The 21,700-nt window shown below is 51.2% G+C and overlaps 11 protein-coding genes across 11 annotated transcripts; 4 read left to right on the forward strand and 7 right to left on the reverse strand.

Annotated features, from left to right (window-relative positions):
- Positions 1-115: 115 nt before the first annotated feature.
- On the forward strand, positions 116-2,930 carry N7462_007746 (uncharacterized protein; the record flags this gene model as incomplete). The annotated part of the gene is made up of 3 exons (XM_057079464.1): positions 116-206; positions 297-550; positions 606-2,930. 3 exons carry the CDS (start codon positions 116-118, stop codon positions 2,928-2,930), a joined length of 2,670 nt encoding a protein of 889 aa, XP_056932134.1.
- A 1,776-nt stretch (positions 2,931-4,706) lies between these two features.
- On the reverse strand, positions 4,707-5,205 carry N7462_007747 (uncharacterized protein; the record flags this gene model as incomplete). The annotated part of the gene is made up of 2 exons (XM_057079465.1): positions 4,707-5,040; positions 5,087-5,205. 2 exons carry the CDS (start codon positions 5,203-5,205, stop codon positions 4,707-4,709), a joined length of 453 nt encoding a protein of 150 aa, XP_056932135.1.
- Positions 5,206-5,955: 750 nt separating this feature from the next.
- Positions 5,956-7,413, reverse strand: N7462_007748 (uncharacterized protein; the record flags this gene model as incomplete). Its single annotated transcript, XM_057079466.1, has 1 exon — positions 5,956-7,413. One exon carries the CDS (start codon positions 7,411-7,413, stop codon positions 5,956-5,958), a length of 1,458 nt encoding a protein of 485 aa, XP_056932136.1.
- Positions 7,414-8,204: 791 nt separating this feature from the next.
- Positions 8,205-9,216, reverse strand: N7462_007749 (uncharacterized protein; the record flags this gene model as incomplete). The annotated part of the gene is made up of 2 exons (XM_057079467.1): positions 8,205-9,116; positions 9,178-9,216. The coding sequence occupies 2 exons, from the start codon at positions 9,214-9,216 to the stop codon at positions 8,205-8,207; spliced, it is 951 nt and encodes a 316-aa protein (XP_056932137.1).
- Positions 9,217-10,840: 1,624 nt separating this feature from the next.
- N7462_007750 (uncharacterized protein) lies at positions 10,841-11,847 on the reverse strand (the record flags this gene model as incomplete). Its single annotated transcript, XM_057079468.1, has 2 exons — positions 10,841-11,144; positions 11,228-11,847. The coding sequence occupies 2 exons, from the start codon at positions 11,845-11,847 to the stop codon at positions 10,841-10,843; spliced, it is 924 nt and encodes a 307-aa protein (XP_056932138.1).
- Positions 11,848-12,513: 666 nt separating this feature from the next.
- sod2 (superoxide dismutase sodB) lies at positions 12,514-13,393 on the reverse strand (the record flags this gene model as incomplete). Its single annotated transcript, XM_057079469.1, has 4 exons — positions 12,514-12,601; positions 12,657-12,724; positions 12,781-13,187; positions 13,270-13,393. 4 exons carry the CDS (start codon positions 13,391-13,393, stop codon positions 12,514-12,516), a joined length of 687 nt encoding a protein of 228 aa, XP_056932139.1.
- A 278-nt stretch (positions 13,394-13,671) lies between these two features.
- N7462_007752 (putative G-patch domain protein (TFIP11)) lies at positions 13,672-16,005 on the forward strand (the record flags this gene model as incomplete). The annotated part of the gene is made up of 1 exon (XM_057079470.1): positions 13,672-16,005. One exon carries the CDS (start codon positions 13,672-13,674, stop codon positions 16,003-16,005), a length of 2,334 nt encoding a protein of 777 aa, XP_056932140.1.
- Positions 16,006-17,002: 997 nt separating this feature from the next.
- Positions 17,003-17,572, forward strand: N7462_007753 (uncharacterized protein; the record flags this gene model as incomplete). The annotated part of the gene is made up of 1 exon (XM_057079471.1): positions 17,003-17,572. One exon carries the CDS (start codon positions 17,003-17,005, stop codon positions 17,570-17,572), a length of 570 nt encoding a protein of 189 aa, XP_056932141.1.
- Positions 17,573-18,479: 907 nt separating this feature from the next.
- On the reverse strand, positions 18,480-18,710 carry N7462_007754 (uncharacterized protein; the record flags this gene model as incomplete). Its single annotated transcript, XM_057079472.1, has 1 exon — positions 18,480-18,710. The coding sequence occupies one exon, from the start codon at positions 18,708-18,710 to the stop codon at positions 18,480-18,482; it is 231 nt and encodes a 76-aa protein (XP_056932142.1).
- A 642-nt stretch (positions 18,711-19,352) lies between these two features.
- N7462_007755 (VIT1/CCC1 transporter family protein) lies at positions 19,353-20,420 on the forward strand (the record flags this gene model as incomplete). Its single annotated transcript, XM_057079473.1, has 3 exons — positions 19,353-19,413; positions 19,507-19,843; positions 19,913-20,420. 3 exons carry the CDS (start codon positions 19,353-19,355, stop codon positions 20,418-20,420), a joined length of 906 nt encoding a protein of 301 aa, XP_056932143.1.
- Positions 20,421-20,846: 426 nt separating this feature from the next.
- On the reverse strand, positions 20,847-21,428 carry N7462_007756 (DUF4202 domain-containing protein; the record flags this gene model as incomplete). The annotated part of the gene is made up of 1 exon (XM_057079474.1): positions 20,847-21,428. One exon carries the CDS (start codon positions 21,426-21,428, stop codon positions 20,847-20,849), a length of 582 nt encoding a protein of 193 aa, XP_056932144.1.
- Positions 21,429-21,700: the final 272 nt, after the last annotated feature.

The following is a 21,700-nucleotide window of genomic DNA, read 5'->3' on the forward strand; positions in this document are numbered from 1 at the left end:
CGGCCTTCAATATATCCCATATCAATAACTAATCGTCTTCTCATCGAGCTGTCGCACAGATCAATCGGAGCGTCCAAAACACCCATCGCTGTCCCGTGTTAAGGGCAGAGACAATATGTATACCCCGCCGCGTTTGAGCCATGAAGTCTCATGGCTGAGAGACCAGTCTCCCGTCCATGTTGAGGCGCGGACACCTCAACACTCCAGTATGTTTTTGACTCCTATCGAGTTGTGTTCTGAATCTTTTTCAGACCCAGCGGGGAGCGAACAGCACTAACATTTAATCATGTGGCCAGAAACACCAGAAAACGGGACTCCAACTTTGGTGAACCCTGCTTCTACTTTATTGCAGGATCTCTTAAAAGAGCAGCGTGCCCACCGTGGTTCTCGAGGAATTATATCAGATGATTGGGTCGATAGCGCACCGCGAACACCCGAAGGCCCGCGAGGACATGAAGGAACCGAGTCGGAAAATCCCCGGAAAATCAACGATGTGTTCGCCGCAGGGCTGCGGCAACCGAAGGAGATGGGTATGCGAGAGATGGATCAGGTGGGTCCGCCTCGGTAGAACCACGAAATAGGCACAAAACCTAACCGCTCAGCAGTACGTTTCAAAAATGAACAAGTTGAATTTCGACTTGAAATTGGAGATCTTCCACCGCACGCAGCAAATGAGCACGTTGGAGAAGAAATTGGCGCGCATGCAGGAGATGGAGGAGGAGCTGCAACAGATGCACCGACTAGAAGAGGAAGTGGAGGAACTCCGAGCCGCCGAAAAAGAGAATTGCAGCTTGAGGGAGGCGAATGCGCAGCTTCAAACAGAGCTCGACAAGCGTAATGTGGCAGTCACTGAGGCTGTCCAGTTAATCTGCCAGCTGGAAGCAAAGATCGAGGAGCTAGAGTCTGGGGGACGAACATCTCAGATGTCCATGAACCGGCTGGTACTTGATGGTCCGCAAGCTACGACCCCGAAGGCTCAGACTGCCATCCAAATTCCCGAGAGGTCTTCGTCCAAACGAGGATCCGCTACAAAGACTCGTTCAATCCAACAGAGATCCTCTGAATTGCATCAGATCACTAAGGCTCCCTCATTCTTACGAACCGACAATCACAGCACTGCCACTCTGCGCAGTCTTTATGCTCCAGATATCAATCACTCATGCACCGGTATGAGTGAGCTCACCAAATCCGAAAGTTTCCATACCATGAACATGACGGAAGCTGGCTCGCCTAGACTCAGTGTACTTAGCGAGTGCAGTGAGCTCAACCCATTCGACACACCGTCACGATTCCATGAATTTGATAAACTGGATATTCCAGTACGTAAAGCATCGTCCACCACAGGCAGCTTGGATAGCTATAATCCAGCAGAACGGGACGAGAAGGAGGACCAAATAGGTCGTTGGATGCAATCGGGGCCGGATATGTCCCAGACCATCATCCGACGACGACAGAACCGGGCAATGTCTGATGCGTCGAAGGGCAGTGTACCCGCCTTTATCGGCGATCTGTATTCAAGCAAGCCTCGTGGTCGTCCACGTCTCGACGCTGGGCTTTTTGGGGGCGCCCGACTCCCTCCAACCCCAGATACAATGAGTACCGCATGTGCCCCAGTCAACAACGGGTCAAACGGTAGTATTGCAGCCCAAAAGAGTCCCAAGGTAGAACGAGAAGCATGGTTCGCAGGACCACCCATTGACCGCCATCGCTCTGCCGGTGATCTCATTACCAAACGCAGCTTCAATGGCAGCGAAGTCTCAGATAGTATGCAGACAAACTGCAGCGATACCCCTCGCCTCGGGGCTACAAATGATGGCTCCCCGACCTTCTTGCCTTTCAACTCCTTTAATCATGTGGCCTCTAAGGCCAGCGAATTGCTCGGCCCTGGAAGTCCCAATAACCCGGCTGTCAAATCCTTCACTGATCTTTGTCACCAAGATGGCGGTGATAAAGCCGCCCCTCTGACTATCAATCGCGGTCATACTCCTACCAAGGTTATGACACCAGAACCGGACCTTGTTGACAGATGGAATACACCCTCGCCGCCTTTAACGCCGACCGATTGGGTTGCAGCTGCAAAACAAGCTCCTCGCTCCCGCAAACACCCTGACCTGCCGCGAAATGTCATCAGTCAAGCCGCCTTTCATGACGATCATAGCGTTATTTCCAATATAACTGAGCCTGACGGCCCGGGGATCCCAACCCTGGATATGAATATCCTTGACATTCTGGAACAGCCATTTGCTGAAGTACCTATTTCACCTCAAGTCCAGAATGAACCTGAACCGGAGCCGCGTCGACGCTTCAGTTTCCGACCAGCGTTCTTCAAACGTTCTAATACTGGCCAAAGCCCCCAATCTTCACCCATCGCCAATGACTTTGCAGACGAGGAAGATGACGGTGCCCCGTCTCCCATAATACCGAAAACCCGTAATGCGGGTGGTGCTCGGCGACGCCCCGTGTCCCAAATAATAGTTCCTTCCACCGACCTCTATTCGTCTAGCTTGCCTATCACCAAAGTTGCTTTCGATGATAACTTCACCTCGAGACCTTCCAATCAGTCCCTCGTGGAGACACGAGAAAAGCTCGCATCTCTAGAAAACGGTGCTGCGACTATCTCCGGACGACCTACGACATCCCACAGCATGGAAAACCACAAACGTCGCAGCTCGTTTGGCATCTTTGGGTGGATGAAGGGTGTAAGCGGAAAGCGCTCCGAGCCCGCAACTCCTGCTTTTCCAGACAAATTTAACGAGCAGGAACCTCGCGCTCCATCGCATCTGGCACAAGACGATCCTGCCCCTCGTTCAGCAACCCCAGACTCGATCATGGATGCCTCTGTTGTCCGACCTCGCTCTCAGACAACAATGCATTCTGAGGATCACGGTCGGCGCCCCAGATACATGGGTCGCCGATCTCGTCGGCTATAATTATTCGATAACCCGAAAACCAGAGATACGAGAGCCTCCAAGTCTTTGCCCCGATATACCCAGCACCCCCGTCTCATGTACTTTATGATACCCCTTCCACCATCCTTGCATTTTACGCCAATGTATACCGCGCCGCCCCGTATTGACCTATACTCTGACTACGAAAAGAGACTAGGATGGCATCTCCGAGGTCGTTGTCGACTTGAAAAAGAATTCTAACTAATCGTCTGTCCCTACCGATCTTTCCAATGTGCCATTGGCTTGTTGGAAAAAGTCTTTCATTTGTTACGCAGCTACGTCTGGGCGGTGTTTTTGAAAATCAATTCTCTTGCAAACTGCCCCGTCTCTGCTGGCTCAGTAGACGGGACTATCATGTACTTTACATTGGCGACCGTTATTGCCTTCTATATCAGGAAAAATGGAGATTCTATTCCGGACCCTATTCACATGGCAGGCTAATCTAGATCCCACACGCTGGCTCTCGCGCGCTTCGGCGCCGCAGCTTAGCACAAGAATGCGTACTGCAAATAAAGGGTGCTATCTGTCGGTCCCAGCGGTAAGTTGCTCCTCATATGCCCTGGCACGTATTTTGAACCTTTAAGAGTTGTCTTTACTTGTCTAGTTCATGAGAAACGAATATATCATTATACGACTGAGATAAAACGTATTGCGCTATAGGTCACCCCAATCAAACAAGCGTGCCGAATTGGATGTGTCGAGCTTGTTACCACAGTTCTCAACACCATTCGCGGAATATCGATCTGGCAAGTAATCAGATCTGCTGAAGTATTTTCTGGAGACGTTCCTTCTTTCTCACTTTGTCAAAGGCAGTCTGAGGGATTTTTTCATTATCCTGCATAATCCGTAGCAGTGTAGGTAATTTGTATGAGACCATGCCATTCGCTATAAGGTCTTCACGTATTTTCTGAAGAGTAATACTGCCACAGGACTATTCAAGCGTACATTGCTTCCGAAGTCAAATTAGAGCGGCCGCCAGTCCAACGGATTCATGGTCCTTGACTGGGAGGATATATGCTTCTGAAATGTAAGGAAGGCTTCTTAGATGCTGCTCAAGCTCTAGAACAGATATTGTGTATTCGTGAAATCGTAGCCCTTGGCATGTTAAGTAGCCTGATCCTCACAAAGACATAGTCAGCTTCTCAGAATAAACATACAATCACTTGAACCCCTCAACTCGATATTTGTACCAGCCTAAACATTCAAGTTTCTTTCGTATAATCTGGGTTTTGTTGATGAATCCCGGTGTGACAAACAGGTGGTGTATAGGTGGACTGGATGGCCCAAATATCTAAATTTCATGGTAGCCAACAAACACTATCAAATACTGCCGGCGTATTCTCTAAAGGGTATCATCTTGCCTCGTATTTCCAAAATGCCAATCGACGCTGCCCTCGTCGATTTTTTTTACAGCTTTTAAGCAGTGTGGGAGATGGCCGGAACCAAAGGTATGGACAATGGATCTTTCCATCATTCGGACCGATTCAAGCAGTCATTTTCTTAACACACGGGTTGACTTTCTGTACACGGCTTCGAAAATCGGTCAACACACTCTTTGATTGACTCTCAAACCCTAACACCAAGGGTAAAGTACATAGACCGCACGTTTAAAATGCTTTTTTGTAAATCCAGAAAAATTTCATGAGCAGCCTTCACTTAACAATAGAGGGCATATGATACCCACGGAATGTTGTGCTGTTCATGCTGTCCTGCCGAATAACGTGTTGCTTTATTCCAATTTCATGCGATAACCTGGTTTCAATCATTCTGAGAGACAGAATTATCCTGACCTTCACTAATTGGGGGTTTTGCATCTTCAATATTGGAATGCTGGAGGAGAGGACTCTTCTCAGGACTCGCAGTCTTCTTATACAAGTCTTCAATGGCATCCTGGTCGACATTACTAGCAGCTGGGATAGGGGCATAAGGATGCGAAATGCTGTCCCGCTGTGGATGCGCTTTTCCTGTTTGAAAAGCGCCGTTGTCGGTCACGCGATCAGCGGCGGAAAGAGCGAAATCGCCAGAGTCAAAGTACGTCCGTTCCTTCAGGCTGTTATTGAGCACATATTGTGATAGAGTATATTCAAAATACCTTGGATTTGTGACCAAGTAAGCCTCCACACGGCAGCTTTCCGTACTTACTGAAGTGACGTTTCTCACTTTCAGACAACAGCTGCAGAAATAGTGTCAGCACCGTTGCTTCCAGGGTAGGGGAGAATCGTACTTCGGAACGTGGTGGATTGCCTTCTGGCTGCATTCTGAGATATTAGCCCTATTTTTATCAAAGATTTTTTTCCAAACATGCGTTGAGCACTGCATCTGAATACGAATACTCTTGATCGCTGAACCATATTTCTATGACGTTTTTGGTTGTGTCGCGTGATCTATTTGCATTAGTCATCTAGGCTTTGAAAGAGCGTCTCTATGTTGCCGGCATGGCCACTGTAACATTTGCCAACACAAATATGAATGCAAGCCGCACTAGTGAAAATTTACTATTCAGAGACCAAGGAGGACCAGATTTCTCGTACTATTGCAGTATTTTGATCTTTCCAAATAACCCCCCACCCCCCAGGTTATGAGATGGTAACTAGGATTACGTGTTTCCAATGAAAAAGCCTAACTAGTTATTGAGGAGCAAAAAATGTGACTACTTATTTGTTAGAATGTCTTTGATTCATTTTTTTGTTTTCTTTGAATATTGTTTCCGATTTGACTAATTGAATAATTGAACTGCTTCCAATTCAGACAGGTTTGAGTTTCATTCAAAATTTTGCAATTTGCTTGGAGACTCCTTCATGCCTGCATGATATCCAATAAAAGCCTTATAAGCCAATTTTCCTTCTGTTTTTGGCACCTAGCCCGAACCCTTTCCAAAATTAACTCCGATCCTATCTATTTAGCAATAAAAAAGAGAAGTAGACTCCGCATCCCAAATCGCACAAGAAGTATAAAATACATAGTAAGCAAATGGTGGTTCTTTCTCTACCCAGAGAAGAGGAGAGCCCTAATACCAATCATTACCGTCCTCGCCTTTCTTATTATGCTTCGGATTCATTGAAATGACTCTCTGGCCCGGCAAAGTGTCCGCCGTAAAAGCAGCCTCGAAGATACTCGCAATGCCGCGCTTCTCATAGTGCTTAAAAGAGTCGTAGTCATCGCGTTTGCCATTGATTGCGGCCCATTCTAGATGACTCGGCACCGTGCCGTCGCCCAGATCCGTCCAGCGGGTTACGACGATCGCCTGCTTGAACACCGTTCCGCGCTGGTCACTCCGGTCCTCCGAGAGCTTGACTTCAATCAAGTACTCCGATGGACACTCGGGGCAGCGGCGCATGGGTCGGCAGAAGCCGCACAGCGTCGTCAGCGCATTCGGATCAAATGTCCGCCCCTGCCACCTGTCCTTGACCTTGTGCTCAAGCGGCTGGAGGCCGCCCGTGGAGCGCGGGGCGGGAATGTGGTCTAGCGCGCATTTACACGCCGTCATGAGCTCACCGTCCCGCCAATGCGCGCACGCCGAGAAGAACGGCCAATAGTCCTCGCGCGAATAGAGTAGCATCCGCTGCTGCGACGGTGACAGCGCGGGGGTCGCAAATGTCTGGCTTGTGACCCGCATCAGCAGCCGGCCCTCGTTGATATAGAATCGTGAACTGTGCGACCACCCATCCCGCTGCCACCGACGGCCCAGATCCTCGGCGGGGACGCCATAGCCGCGGCCGAACCGGTGCGCGCGCATCGTCAGCTGCACGAACGAAAAGGGCATCGTGCGCCCGTGCGTAATGCGGTGGCGCGGAGGAGGATTGAGCGAGTTCTGCGCGTTGGGGCAGTTGAAGAGCGGGTTGAGGACGTGCGCGGGTCGCATGCGTTCCTGGCCTTCTTGCGTGCGCCGATGGAACCGGCCGCACGGAAAGCACAAGAGGTGATGCGGCAGCGAGCGGTCCAGCCCTACCAGAAACTGGATCTTGTGTTCATAGTTCTCGGGCATCTCCAGCGCGCGGAAGAACCCCGGGCCCAGCCGGCGGTACAGAGTAATGCTAGCTATTGCAAGGCTCGCCGCCTCCGCGGGGTCCAGGTATTCCACGATGCGCGCCCACAGCGTCGGTGATAGCTTTGCGATATCGCCTTCCCCGGGCTCCCGAAATTCACCTTCAATTTGGGCCGGTCCGTAGCTGTCCTCGGGCTCGAGCACGCCTAGCGTGTGGATCATGGTCGTGTAATCGCGGCGCTCGCCCAATTGCGAGTCTAGGTTCGCATGGACTTCCTTGTACTTGATCCGGTGTGCTTGTAGCGGCGCAATGTCAGGCATTGGGGGTGGGGCCTCGTCGACGCTGGAACGTATAGCTAGCCGCAGGTCGGTCGTGGAGCGACTGCCCTTCCGTAGGGTTTGGCGCGATTTCTTGGGTCGTAGAGCATTGGAGAAGAAGGACCGGAGGCCTGGTTTCTGGCCGGGGCTTTCGGCGGACATTATGAATGGAGAAATAGAGCTGGACTGGAAAGTAGATTCAAAGTACACAGGTGAATCGGAGAAGGAGGAATTAGGAGATAGACTAAAATAATCAAATGGTGGAGAGAGTGGCCAGACGGTCAAGGATGAAGCTAACAGTAGTCGGGTTGGGATCGGTGACGCGCTTACCATACGTGACGGCCCGCATCGGCCCGGCTGGCCAGGCTAGTCGCCCTTCCCGTCGTGATTGCCGGTAATCTGCGGATGGTGGCACTGTAATGCTTTGCTACAATATCAGAATGCTCCATGAGCCTCATTCTGTCACCACATAATCAACCAGATCGCTGTTACAATCTTGGTGATAGTAACTGTCGATCAAACACTGCTTGACATATCCAATTCAATGATATTTATCGATGAGCCGAGAACGCCTAATAGGCTCTTGGGAGTCTTTAAGGTTAGCATATATATCACGGAGAAATTGTGATTTTGAAAAGATCAGAAGTGATCCAGAAATGAAAATTAAGAGTCAAACATATACGAAGGACCCTCCTCAAGCAAGTAGGTAGATTCAGTAAGCAAGGTGTGGAATCGTTGATTGGCCCCGTTTGTTAGTCGATTACTCTCGATTGTACCTCAGTGCTGCGCTTGAATCGCTTCAGTAACTACACATAGTACGTATATTGACCACGTAATGAGATGTTTGGAACGAGACCGAAATACTTTGAGCATCTCAGGTCCAGGATCTTAACAATATATATTGGCATATGAAGAAGACTCCGAGTGTTCTCAAATGAATTGTCTCTGGTCCGCTATTGACAAGGTCCTGTGATTTCTGGAATATCAAGTGACGTTGGCTCCGGAGCTGGCAAGAAGATAATATCCGGAATAGCTAGCGTCTTCAGACTCTGCAAATCTAGACTGCATTGCGCTATCTGCAATGCAGGTACACCATGACCCCTGACACTTCTCCTGGATTCTTCTTTCACCGAGGTATTCAGATCAGATTTATGTGCATTTCCCCACTGTTCCCACACCAATTCCTTCAAATGGTTTCCGGCGTTGAAACCGAGATTCGCTAAAAGTCCATATGCTTCCAGACACCAGGCCATTTTCCTAGCGTAGCCAAGGTCGTTGTATATCTTGGCTATTTGACCCGTAAGGAAGATAAGGATATGAGCTCCAGATAACTTGTACTTATCCTGTACGCAAAACGGCATAGTCCGAACTACTTGGTCGGCAAACCATCCCGCGATAAGATAGTCGTCATCCTGGGATGGCTCAATTGGAGACCCCATGTCTGTTTGAGCTCGAATCATAGCTTTGACATGATAGATAAATGGCTGAATGGTCAACATCGCACTCCAAAAGACAAAATGAGCTCTCGCGATATCAAGCGAAAGAAACCGATAAGGGGGTCCAAATAGTTCATCTGTTGATGGCAGCCCTGTACAAAGAATGTCTCCTTTTTCACACTCGAAAGGTCCTGCCTTGACGCCTAATCTACTTCCATACCAAGCCAACGTTTGCTCTCTGTGCGCGAGACAATCATGTAGCAAGTTCTGACAAGCATCATAGTCGGATGAATCGATATTATTGAATGTATCATTAAGGACGGCAGCATTTGCATAAATTCGAGCAAGCTCATCGATCGGGGTGTCTGCATCACTTTCTGAATCCAAGACATACTTGTATTCGTCACCGGATATGCCCATGGTGAAAAGCTTTCAAGCGTCAATACGGCAAGCTGAACATGATGAGGTTACCGGATGATGATTGACATACCGTGCGAAGCTTATGGTATTTATTGACGATTGCCTTCATGACAGGATTTGTGGGTGGGGGGCAATATTCCTTGTACTGTCTGATAAGCGCATTCGTGCCTATCACATGAGCAATCCATGTTTGCAGGCCATGGGGACAATAGAAACACTTTTTGTTTGGCTGTCAACTTCATGCGTGGAACGGAATATCTTGAGGAGATGCTACTGACCTCTAGTTCTTGAAACACAAGGGCAGTGTATATCAGGTCGTCGCAAAAGTCTCTTCGATCGATCATCCTTGAAAAGAGCCGTATGGATCTATTATAGAGTCCAATCCCATGGTGAAACAGAGTATTATCGCCAGTTGTTTTGCCTAGATAGACACTTGCCATCGCCGAAAGAGCCATATCCATTATCTCCGCCTTCTTTGGAAGCATGCCCAGTCCCGTTAGCATGAAGTGCCAGGAATCTGGTCCGCTTACTTCTCGAACATCGACGGGGAAGTAGATATTGAGAAAAGAAGAGAAAATCTGGACACGCAAGGCTGGGCCATTCTGTACATGTGTCGGAACCACTAGCTGGTGTGCATGGTGACGGGATCGCGACCTAGACGCCGACTTCTTGGATTTCTCCTGCCATTGCTCGATTGTCTGGTGAAAGAAAAGGCGTCCCTCATCTCTATACCCGAGGCATTTAATCCGCAACTTAGTGCATCGCGCACAGCTTGGCTTTGTTTCATCGCACTAGAACCAGTGAATGTCAGCCTAGAATGATTCAGGTTGACTTGTGCCGACTCCCTGACCTTGACCCTGCGCCTTCTACACGTACCACACCCTCCCGACTGCCAAGGCTTCCCCGGCATGATCTTGCTGGTAGTACTTCCTTACCGCACACGAATATGATAGGGCTGCAGCATATGCTGATCCTTTCAGCAGCATCGGGCCACGCGACTGGGGAACAAGCGTGAGAAAGCTTGGCCGCAAGCCTCCTTTAAATGCATCTTGTCCCTGCGTGGGGGCCAAGAGAAGCCCAGCATAGGCAACGTACGGGACGGCCCCAAGGCATAAAGATATAGGCTCCGTTGCCTGGGATCCCTTTCGCTCATCAAGTCTCAGAAATATCGATCAATTGAATCTACTGGATCTAGCTGCGCCTCACAACTCGAGCTCAATTTCGAGTTGAAGGGGGCTTCCCTAAATGGATCCTTTTCTCAATCCGAAATGAACACCGATTTAGCGCAACATTTATCTCTACGATCACTTGGGGAAATGGCGCAAAGGTGTCCGCATTTGCTTCGAACATTGTCATCTTGTTGAATTCCAAACTCGATCTGCCGGGTTTGCTTCGCCCGCTGTCTTGTTTCGGGACAGCTGTAGAAGTCCCAGGCCTAACGGTGGTTTGGCATACGGAGTAGAGGCAAAATTCCCTGGATCCATCTCGCGAGAGTATAAGGATAAATTGAGATGCCCACTAGTAGGCCCGCCTAATGACCTGAAATCCTCCAAGCAGAAGATCAAAGGGAGCGGTCGACAGTCTCGCGTAGCTTTAATGGCTCGGTTGATGCATATGCTATCGAAGTCATGCGATCATTCCGTTAATAAAAGGGGCCCCTGATCAATTATACCCAATACCAATCCATATGTTCTCTCCCATCTTGGCAACCACTAGATGCGAAAAAATACATATCATATTTTTGCCCCTGTTCTAAGGCCCAAAATTTTCCAGATATCGTTTACCACTGCCCGTTTACTTCCAGTTATGTTGCTTGCGGGCCCTTGAGGTCCTGGATCGTTTAGCAGCGAGACCTCCCGCCATCTTCCCTCAATGTCACACACTTCAAGGATGGTACCGGCCTTGTAACGTTTTATGTCAAGGACAAGAGCCATCATTGCCCGAGCGAGCTCTTCCGGGGGGAGTAAAAAATCCCGTTTCAGATTCAGGAGGCTCGCAGTTGCAGCATGCTCCGTCATCAAAGGAGTTGCGACCGTGCTGTGATGAGAATGGTGCCAAGTCAGCCGATATGAAGTGCCAAACTTGGTGTTCAGAATCCCAATATCTATGGTATCACTTACCCAGGAGCAACGCCGACCACTCGAATGCCGGCAGCCTCCTGAAGAGGTGCCATGCTACGGACAAAACTGCTGATGCCATGCTTGCTCGCTGCGTAGAGCGGCGTAATCATACTCGCAAGCTGCGCCGTGATGCTCGAAACGTGAATAATGGTGCCATAAACTCCAGCATGGCCAGTATTGTTCTTCGCATCAAGCATATGCCGTATAGCCAGACGAGTCATCTTGATTGGATGCGTCAGATTGACATCCAGTACCTTGTACCGACTGTCTGTATCGCAGTCATCCCAGAAGGACTTCGTCGAAAGATCGAAGATCCCTGCACCAGGCACGACAATCGTGGGACTCTGTCCAAATCGTGCAATGCACTCAGTAAACGTACGCTCCAATTGGGACCAGTCAGTCACATCAGTTTTCAGGAAAAAGGGGCGGCCTAGATTCGCATTGCCGGAGTTCTCTGTAGCTTTGATCCATTCATGTGCTTCAGGGCGAAGGCCGAGATCAGCAATAAGTACATTGCAACCAAATTCAACCAGAAGTTGTGAGAAGGCGAGGTTGATACCGGAGCCACCACCAGTTACGATGGCAGCTTGACCTTTGAGAGATGAGCGTCCCGTCGCCATTTCCCGTGTTGAAGGTGAGAATCTGACAATAAACGTTAGAGTGCTCTCGCTTTCGATAAGTTTTGCGGCTGATTTAGAGGCTGGATCTGGTCTGAGGAGAAGGAACAATAGAAGATCGCGGGGGTTGACCGGTATTTATCCAAGGCCCCCTAGATTTAACATCAATCGGAAAAATCGGGGCCGACCACTCATCAACATTTATAGAGCCTATACTGCGATGTAAAATGGGGGCCAAGCTGGTACGCTGGTTCGGCCCGCAGTTGCAAGGCTGGGACTAACGAGTGGCCCTGAAAGCGCTTTTTGGCAGTTGCTTTCACGTGATAGGCAATCTAAAGTCCTGAATTTTGGTTACTAGGAATCGACTTCTTCAATTTCTATTATGATATGATGTTCCAATAAAGCGCTTGGGTCTTTTCAAGGATAGGATTCATATATGGCTGCACAGGCCTGGAGTGTATATTCTATATTGGATTCGTCTTCCGATCGACCGTTTTGCAGTTGAACAACTACAGGCTGAGAGGACTACCTATGTGGGAGGATGCACCTAGAGCTACGAGGCTGAGCACGATGAAGTAACCAAAAAGCGTCCAGATTGGAGTTGCTAGGCGCATGCTACAATACAGATTTAAGGGGCAGATTTGAAAGAAGTCGCTATACAAGACGCATTTACGAGAAACGCTTCTCAACCGCCTTCCAGTTGATGACATCCCAGATGGCCTTGAAGTACTCAACCTTGCGGTTCTGGTATTGCAGGCTGTTGGGCTTGTTAGTGAATGTGCAATTTTACCGCCGATATTCGTTGGACTTACTAGAAGGCATGCTCCCAGGCGTCAATGCCCAGAAGGGGCTGGAACTGACCAACAACAGGGTCCTGGTTCTGATTAAAGGTTTAGCAACTGATATCTAATTTGAGAATCAAGACAAATCACTTACAGCGTAGGTGCGAATGCCAATCTGGCCGGTCTGCTTGTCCTTGACAAGCCAGGCCCAGCCGCTGCCCTGAATACCGGCGAGGGCAGTGTTCATCTTGTTTTGGAATTCACCAAGGCTGCCGTAGGTGCTGTCGATGGCCTGGGCCAGAGCGCCAGATGGGGCCTCACCACCACCAGAGTTCTTGGGGGCCAGGTTCTCCCAAAAGAGAGTGTGGTTCAGGTGACCACCACCATTGAAGTTGATGGCGGGCTTGAGGGCAATCTGTGCGGCGATGTCGTTCTTCGCCTGAGCCTCCTGCAGCTGCTCGATAGCATTGTTATAGTTGGTAACATAGGTGTTGTGATGCATCTTGTGGTGGAGCTCCATGATCTGACCAGAGATGGAAGGCTCAAGGGCGCCATAGTCGTCTACGATTCAAGATTAGCAGGTTTAAATGGCGCCCAGAATGCATCACCAGAGTATCAAATGCATTGGAGGAACCCAACTTACAAGCCAGGTCAGGCAGAGTAGCCTTGCCGCGGGTGAAAGTCAAGCCCGCAGCTCCGGCCTTGGAAGTAGCCGAAGCTCCCGAGCGCAGAGCGACACGGGCGGAGTTGGAGAGGAGGGCAGCCATTGTAGAGATTTGCGAATGGAATGATTGAGTTAGGGGTATGTTGAAAAGAAGAATCCCTTCTATTGAGTGAAAGAAAAGAGGGAAAGGATCGGAACTCGAGGTATGAAGTAACCGAGCTTAACGTCATCTTGTTTTCGGATCCACGTGACTGGCGCTGACTCCACACGGGAACTTCACCGAGCTCGAGAGTCTTTGCCCGCCGCAACCTTAAAACTGTTCGAGCTACAAAGAGAATTGTCTTTGACAGGGACTTCTTTTATGGTGGCTATCTAAGCACCATGGAGTCACCTTCGTCATATGCTGGCCAGAAGCGTAAGGTCGACGATATGAGCTCCTCCGAAGACGATGCGCGCCCGACCACCGGCTTTCGAGGCTTCGGTAGAGCCCGTGAGCGCTCCGAGTCACCTCCCGCGATGAGTGGATTGGGCAATGCAGCTCGCAATCCATGGAATAATATGGCGAGCGCAACGACGACAGCAGCGCCCCGAGGTGCTGGAGCCTCTCGTGGAGGAGGAAAGGGCTCGGGGGGCAATTCGTTCGCCGCGCGCATGATGGCGAAGATGGGCTACGTGGAGGGACAAGGCCTGGGTTCCAGTGGCCAGGGTATTGTCAACCCGATCTCTGCACAGCTGCGACCACAGGGCGCAGGCCTGGGAGCTGTTCGGGAGAAGAGCAAGCAGACTCGCGAGGAAGAAAAACGAGCGGCCACGCAACGTGGTGAATCTGTGGAGGACAGCTCAGATGAAGAAAAACGCCGTCGGCGTAAGAAGAAGGATGAACGCAAGACAGAGAGTCGCAGTGGAACAGGTACTCCGGTTGCGCGCGCCAAGCCCAAGTTCCGAACCGCACGCGAGATGGAGGACGATATGGAGGGCCTCGAAGTACCAAACGTTCTGAAGTCGCTCGTCGACGCCACAGGGAAGGAACAACGGGTGTTGACGTCCACGGCCGGTTTGATGACCCAGCAGGAATTTGTCGGTCAGGGCGAGGGGGAAGCGATGAAAATCGCTCGACGTGCTCGAACTGATTTGGAAGCCTTCGCGGACGAATGGAAGGGGTTGACTGAGCGGAAGAAATTCATCGAGGTTGAGGAGGCCCAGGTAGTGGATGAGCTGGATGCGTACCAAGCCCGTGTCAGCCATCTCACCGGACTGATCGCCGCCGTGGAGGAGCTGGATATCTTCGAACACGACGAAAGCGTTGCTTCCAAATTCAACGAGATGACCGAAAAGTTCGAGGCCATGGAAACCAAATATCGGGATGTGATGGATGAATATCGGATTGCAGAGGCAGCTGTTGCTGCCATCCACCCACTGTTTCGACAAGCCATGGAGGAATGGGAACCTCTTCAGGACCCCCATTTCCTCGTTTCCAACCTCGCTCGACTCCAACCTCTTTTGTCTCGCCGGACCGAGAATGAAGAGGGTCGACAGCGGCAATCGACGTCACCTTATGAAACGATGATATACACTCTTTGGTTACCACGCGTGCGGTCGGCACTTTTGAACGATTGGGATGTCTACGATCCGAATGCGGCGACTGCTCTGGTTATCGCTTGGAAGTCGATTGTGCCTGGGTTTGTATTTGCCAATGTTCTTGACCAACTGGTCGTCCCAAAGTTAAGTGGGGCATTAAAAGAATGGAAACCTCGGAGCAGCCGTCGAAATCCCTCACAGCACGATGGAAAGTTCCCGTGGTGGCTATTCACATGGCTACAATACCTGGGCGACCGTCACACCAACCCAACCCAGCCCACAGGCCTCATGTCCGATGCGAAGAGGAAATTTCGTGTGGTGCTTGACTCCTGGAGTTTGCACCGTGGTTTGATCAATGGTATCGAGCTTTGGCGGGATGCTTTGGGAACTGAATTTGATGTATGCTTGCGCAACCATCTTCTACCACGCCTTGCCCGTCATCTCCGGGAAGACTTTGCGGTAAATCCCCAGGACCAGGATTTGACCGCCCTGGAGGATGTCTTCCGTTGGAAGGAGTTCTTCCAACCCAAGGTGATGGGCCTCCTCCTAGTGTCTGACTTCTTTCCGAAGTGGCATGAGATTTTATATATCTGGCTCACCAACGATCCAAACTACGAAGAAGTCGGCGCGTGGTTTTCCTGGTGGCAGACTCAAATCCCAGCCGAGATCAATGAGCTGGTTATGGTACAAGATGAGTGGAACAAGGGCATGCACACCATGGACCAAGCCCTTGAACTTGGCGATCGTGCAGCCGCCGAGCTCGCACGCCCCACTCCTCATGACCGCCCTGTGCTTCCTACCAAAGAAGAAAGCGTGGCTGCGGCTGCAGCTGCAGCTGCAGCGACCGTCTCAGCTGCGGCCCCAGCCCCTAAACCAAAGGCCATGGAGGAGGTTGCTTTCAAAGACGTTGTGGAGGAATGGTGTGCCGAACAGGGACTTATTATCCTGCCGTTGCGTGAGGCCCACCCGAAAAATGGACTGCCCTTGTTCCGTATCACTGCCAGTGCCACTGGCAAAGGCGGAGTGGTGGTATTCCTCCAAGGGGATATTGTGTGGGTACAAAATAAGAAGGCCAAGGACACATGGGAGCCGATGGGGCTGGAAGATCAGTTGGTTGAGCGCGCTGAAGGGCGATGAATCTATAGATGAGAACACAGATACCTCTTTTGATACCTCTTTTGATACCTCTTTTGATACCTCTTTTTACTACAACATACACTTTTTTTCTCCCAACATTTCTGCAGCTGTAGGATCCTCGCTGTGCATCGTGCCATCTCGTGCCTTTGGTCTTTGGAGTGTAACAGCCACAACAACGAGACATAGGAGCTGTGAATGTGACTGTAGCTAAGCGCGGCATGACGTCGTGGGGGCCTGGTTTTGCGGCGGAGTTGCGGACCCACTGCGGCTCGTCCAGTTTCCACTCAGGCCCTGTTCCTCGAGGCTTCGACCTTTCAGATCCATGCTATATCTTCGATCTTGTATTAAAATGATCGTTTCAATCATATGTAGACTGGATACCTATCGCCAGTCTCCGTGCTCATGACCATTGCTTCGATCACTCAAAGTATTTGCAACATTTACGACAGTGGCGCCTGAACTTGACTACCCTGCCTCCCGGGGAGGCCCCTGCAGCATCATGGTTTGATGGACAGCGCTTCTTCCTCAATTCGCGATACCCCCGTGGCGCATTGATTGATTTACAGCTCCAAGGCCCCCAACTCCCCCCAAATCTGCGACAGCACAGCCTGGTGTGATATGGGACCCTGACAGATCTGCAACTGGGGGCCAACAGGATGTCATTGGTTTAGCCCCGGAAACCCTGCGTTGGACCCTTTCGATCTGCATATCACAAACGGCTGAGAGACCAACGGAGCTCATCGTAGGACGATAATTTTAGACGTTGGTCGCTTTGCTTGAGAACCCTGAATCTTGCCGCCGAGGGTTCCCCCAGTCATCCACGCTCTACAGAGTACTTAAGGCGAATTGTGGCCCCGGTACGATGCTTGTCACAATTAAGCAACCAGCCCTCAACAGAGCAGCCTGCCAACATCCTGATACTTGAATACTGAAAAATCACACGATTTACCCTTCTATCCATTACTCTCTCAAGTACAACCTACCGGTAGCGCTCACCATGCAACTCAAGACCCTGACCGTTCTCTTCCTCTCTACGCTGGCCATCGCGGCCCCAGCGCCGAACGCAACCTCTGACGAGGCCACTATTATTAGTGAAAGCAACCAGCATGAAGTCACGACTGGCACCAAGGCTGACCACTCTATCACCTCGGCCTCGGGTGAGATCACCTCCGTGCCGGCCCGCATCCAGAAGGAATTCGTCGAGGCTCTGCCCTCCTCCGTTCAAGAGGAGCTGAAGACCAACACTGAGGCGCTGGACTCAGTCATAGCCGTGTACGCGACCTCCAAAGAGTTCGTGAAGACCCTCGACCCCAACCTCAAGGCCTACATCACGGCGATTGAAGAGAGCGCAAAATCGGCGGAGGCCACGGCGACCGCCTCCGGGTCGAGCACGTCGTCCAAGAGTGGTGGTGACGCCAGTTCGACTGCCAGTTCGTCAATCCCAAGTGCAAGCGGCTCGTCGACAGGGACGTCAACGTCGACTGGTGGTGCACCTGCTGCGACAGGAGGTATGGCGATGGGTATGGCCGGTGCGATGGGTCTTTTGGGAATGGCACTGGCCTTGTAAACAAGGGTGGAGGTCTGCTGTTTATCCTGCCTTTTGGGTTTATTGGTATACATTGTAACTACCTACTGAGCTTACATAGCTGGAGCGCGACGGCGATCCGGAATTTAATTTGAACATGGGGGAACATTCTCTATTTTGAATTGAGGTAATTCTTGTTGGGAAGAATATAAATATAAAATCTCTCACAAGATCCTTAGCGCGGCCGCGCCCAGTTACATCTGGACTTTTACCCAAGAAGCGCTGTCGTGTATTTGGCCAGATTATGAATATTATTTCTTCCAAGAAGTAGACTACTGCTGTACTACCGTCTGTCGTCCCCACAGTCCAAATTTTTAGCTGGATCAAGCTCCACTGCGACCCATCTAGAATCTTGTTTTCCTCGCTCTTGGCTCGCAACAGACTCCTTTTTGTTCTCTGCAGTCCCAACGGAAGAAGCCAAAAAAAAAGAGAGAACAACAAAGTGGGGGATTGTTATTTCCCGAGCATACTTGCAGTGAGACGTTTCATAATTTCTTCTTTTTCGGAGATAATCCAACAGTTTCGGGAGTATAGAAGCCTAGAACCCGATGGAGGGTTTGCCGACCGGTACTTCTTCAGTCTCGTCTATCTCATACATATAGAGAGGTTCAACTCTATAGACCGAGTTCTCATATATCTTTGTTCTCACTGGCCTGTGAAGCTGCTAAGCCCCAGCTTGGGCAATTCCCATTCCAGCGAGCCCGGAGTCACGGCGTATGTCGTACTCCACTAAAACCGAGCCTGCAAGTCCGCGACAGCAGTTACGGAGTTGGGACTCCTCGCCTCTCTGTCCTTAGAAGCGGGAAAGAGGAAATGAACACCGAGTCCGTAACGCCAAGTCCAACATTTTTTTTCTTGATGTTGCTCCGACGGCCCAATCACCCGCGGCCTAAAGGTCAGTTCGCGACTCATCGAAGGGAACCAGAAGCGGGACCAGCAGCGGATCCCGCGTCGATCGCCCAGATGCACCACTCACAACCGAGTGAATGGTCAGCAATTCCGTTCCATCCAATCGCAGCCGCTGCATTTGCATTTGCATGCTGCACTTTATTGCGCCCATTTCGGTCCAATGGTGGTCATCAATGCCTGTGATGGCCCCCCAGGCGTCATCTGCTGACATTTGGCGGGCTTATGATTGGATCTGAGGCCCCGATGAATGCATCTCGAACGGGCGGTTCTGCTGGTTACTGGTCTCCGCTCGATGGGCCAAATGGAGACCTGCTAAAACTGTTGGCACTGGTGAGGACCGGTGTGTTGGAGGGGGCAAGTTAAAAGGGGCAGACGCCGTGGAGGAAGCTTTAAGTGGACATTGGGCTCTTGGACGTTTCTCTCTCTCAGACATCGTTGCACGGCACCTCCAAAGATCCATTGATCGACCTGTCAGCACTGCCAATCCCGGCGTTCAAGTTGTTTCACGGGTTTCAGAGAGCAATCGAGATTACTGCTTTTGTGGTATCCATCTTGGCCTTCTAGTCTTTGCCTCATTTTCCTCATTTTGTCGTTCCCTCTCTGCCTGGTCCTGTTGATCCTGTATCGGGCCTGACGTCAGCCAACTGCTTTGCCACAATCCATCGCGTGTCGGAGAAGCTCTTCCTGCGTTTCCGGTAGCTGTGAGCTTGTCTCCGACATCTCCAGAGTGATATCTCCGAACCTGATATTGCCGCGGACGACGAATATAAGACGTCCACATTGCGAACCAAGCCGGCCTCGTCAGAACACGAACCTGAAATAGCGACACTGAGAAACTCCCCTCGTGTTCATCATGGCACTGCTCTTCCTCAAACAGAAGTTGTTCCCCAATCGGGAATCCAAACACGTACAGAGTGAGTGCAATATTGCCCCTTGTCGCCAAACTCGTGATCTATCAAATGAGATCTCGTTCTGGCCGCACCAAGACTAACGCGGTTCCGATCTAGGCAAGCCTCTTCTCGCCCGCATCGACGACGACGACACCATCCGTGGCGACTCCGACCAGGACCTAGAGTCGCAACGCTCGTATGATACTTTTGGCCGCATTGATAGCCATGACGGATCCACCAGTAGCAGCAGTAGCAGCCGGTCTCGTATCAACCCGCGCATCATCTCCGATGCTATTCTCGGTCTCTCCGATGGCCTCACCGTGCCATTCGCTCTAAGCGCCGGCCTCTCCGCGCTCGGCAATACCAAGGTTGTCGTGCTGGGTGGTCTGGCCGAGCTCGCGGCCGGTGCTATCTCCATGGGCCTGGGCGGGTACGTCGGGGCCAAGAGCGAAGCGTAAGTCTCCTCCTTCCATATCAAGGCCTGTTGGTCCCCATGGTGAAGCCACCTGCTAAACTGTCCCAGTGAATCTTATGAAGCTACCGTCCGCGAAACCCAAGCGCTCATTGAGAGCGACCCGCAAGAAACTCGCGTCATGGTCCGGGAAACCTTTGCCCCGTATGGTCTGTCCAGCGCGGCAATCGAAGATATCACACGGGATCTGCATGCCTCGCAGGAGCGGCTGCTGGAGTTTCTGCTGGCCTTCCACCATCGCGAGTCTGCTCCGGACTGCAATCAGGCCTGGATCAGTGCTATCACTCTTGCGCTGGGCTACTTTGTCGGTGGATTCATCCCGCTGATTCCCTACTTCATCGCATCCCAGGTTCTACTGGCGTTGTACTGGAGTGTCGGGGTGATGGCGGTGACCCTGTTTGTATTTGGATATCTCAAAACTTGTGTGGTGCGCGGCTGGGCGGGCCGCGCGAATATCGTGGCTGCGATCTGGGGCGGCGTCCAGATGTGCTTCGTTGGCGGCGCCGCGGCCGGTGCGGCCATCGCGCTGGTCCGGTTGATTGATACCGGCAATGCTTGAGTGCCTGTTCCAATGGATTTCATGCATGTGGAGGAGATTCCTCCAGGCCAATAAAAAAGAGGTATGCATATGGGTTGGAGTTTTGATGGTGTTTGTTTCCAATTTTCTTTCTCTACTCTTAATGATTCTCACGACGGCCTGTTCTGCGGAACTCACATCAGCGGGCGTTTCTTTTCTCATTTTTTTCTTCTCTTGTTTAAATCAGATATCATGGAGATAGATCATCTCGAGAGACCATCTCAACACATTTGTTTTAATGACGAACCTTCGCAAGTCTGAGACCAAATCTCATATCGAAACCATCGTAAATTCATTCCCATAAATGGATATCCCATATACCCCGACAAAAAAAAAAGCTCTTCGCGTATCCTATGCCACCATCTTCCAACAATATTCCAAACCAATAATCGAACGAAACAAGGTCTCTCACCCGCCCAACGCCCGCTGCACCAATTCTCCCCCTTTCGCCGACAACCCAATCTTCAACGCCTCTTCACGCCCACGCTCCGACATCTTCCCCCACGTCTTCCGCAAAATATCCACCATCTTCTCCTCATCCGCCAGCTGCGTCTCGAACCGATCAAACTGGTCATCCAGGAACACCAAGCACGCCACATCCTCAAGCGTCTGCGTATCCGGATCCCCGCTCTTCAAATCTGCCTTGCGCACCAACGCGCCGACCCGCCCTGCCTCCGCCGCACTGTACCCGGCCTCCACACACATTTGCTCGACCAGCTCCGCCTGCCGCCGCTGCAGCCCTGCGCGCCAGCTGTGGTACCCTATTTTGGTCTGCGGGTACGAGGCGCGCGGGACTTCCCAGCGGCGCAGGTGCTGGGCGCGGATTGCGAGGCGGAGAAGGTCTGGGGCGGAGGGATCGAGCTTTTCCAGGTAGCTCGTCATTTTTTGGGCGTAGTGCAGTTCGTAGGGGGCCGGGGGTTCGCCGGTGGTGGTGGGGTCGTCGCTGTGCGCGGCGTCGATAAGGGCGAGTGCCCGTTCGTATTTGGACATTGGGGGTGGGTGTTGCGGCCCGGGAGAATTGACCGAGACAAGTCAAGGGGGGATTGAGGGTGTTGCCTTGGTATTTTGAGTTATAGATTGTCAAGAATAGAACTATCGAAGTGGAAGTGGTCGTGTGGAGGGGAAAGTAGGCCCGTCGATACGCACTGCCCGTGCGGGCGGGGAGGATAGTAACAGGTGGGCGCTGATTGGCGCCCACAAGAGAGGGTTTGCGAAGTATCAAGAGGCTCATCACAAGGTATCGAGGCGGCAGGACGGAGATT

The sequence above is a fragment of the Penicillium macrosclerotiorum genome, assembly GCF_028827735.1.
Source record: "Penicillium macrosclerotiorum strain IBT 26536 chromosome Unknown utg000007l_segment0_segment0, whole genome shotgun sequence".
In the NCBI taxonomy this organism is placed as follows: domain Eukaryota; kingdom Fungi; phylum Ascomycota; class Eurotiomycetes; order Eurotiales; family Aspergillaceae; genus Penicillium; species Penicillium macrosclerotiorum.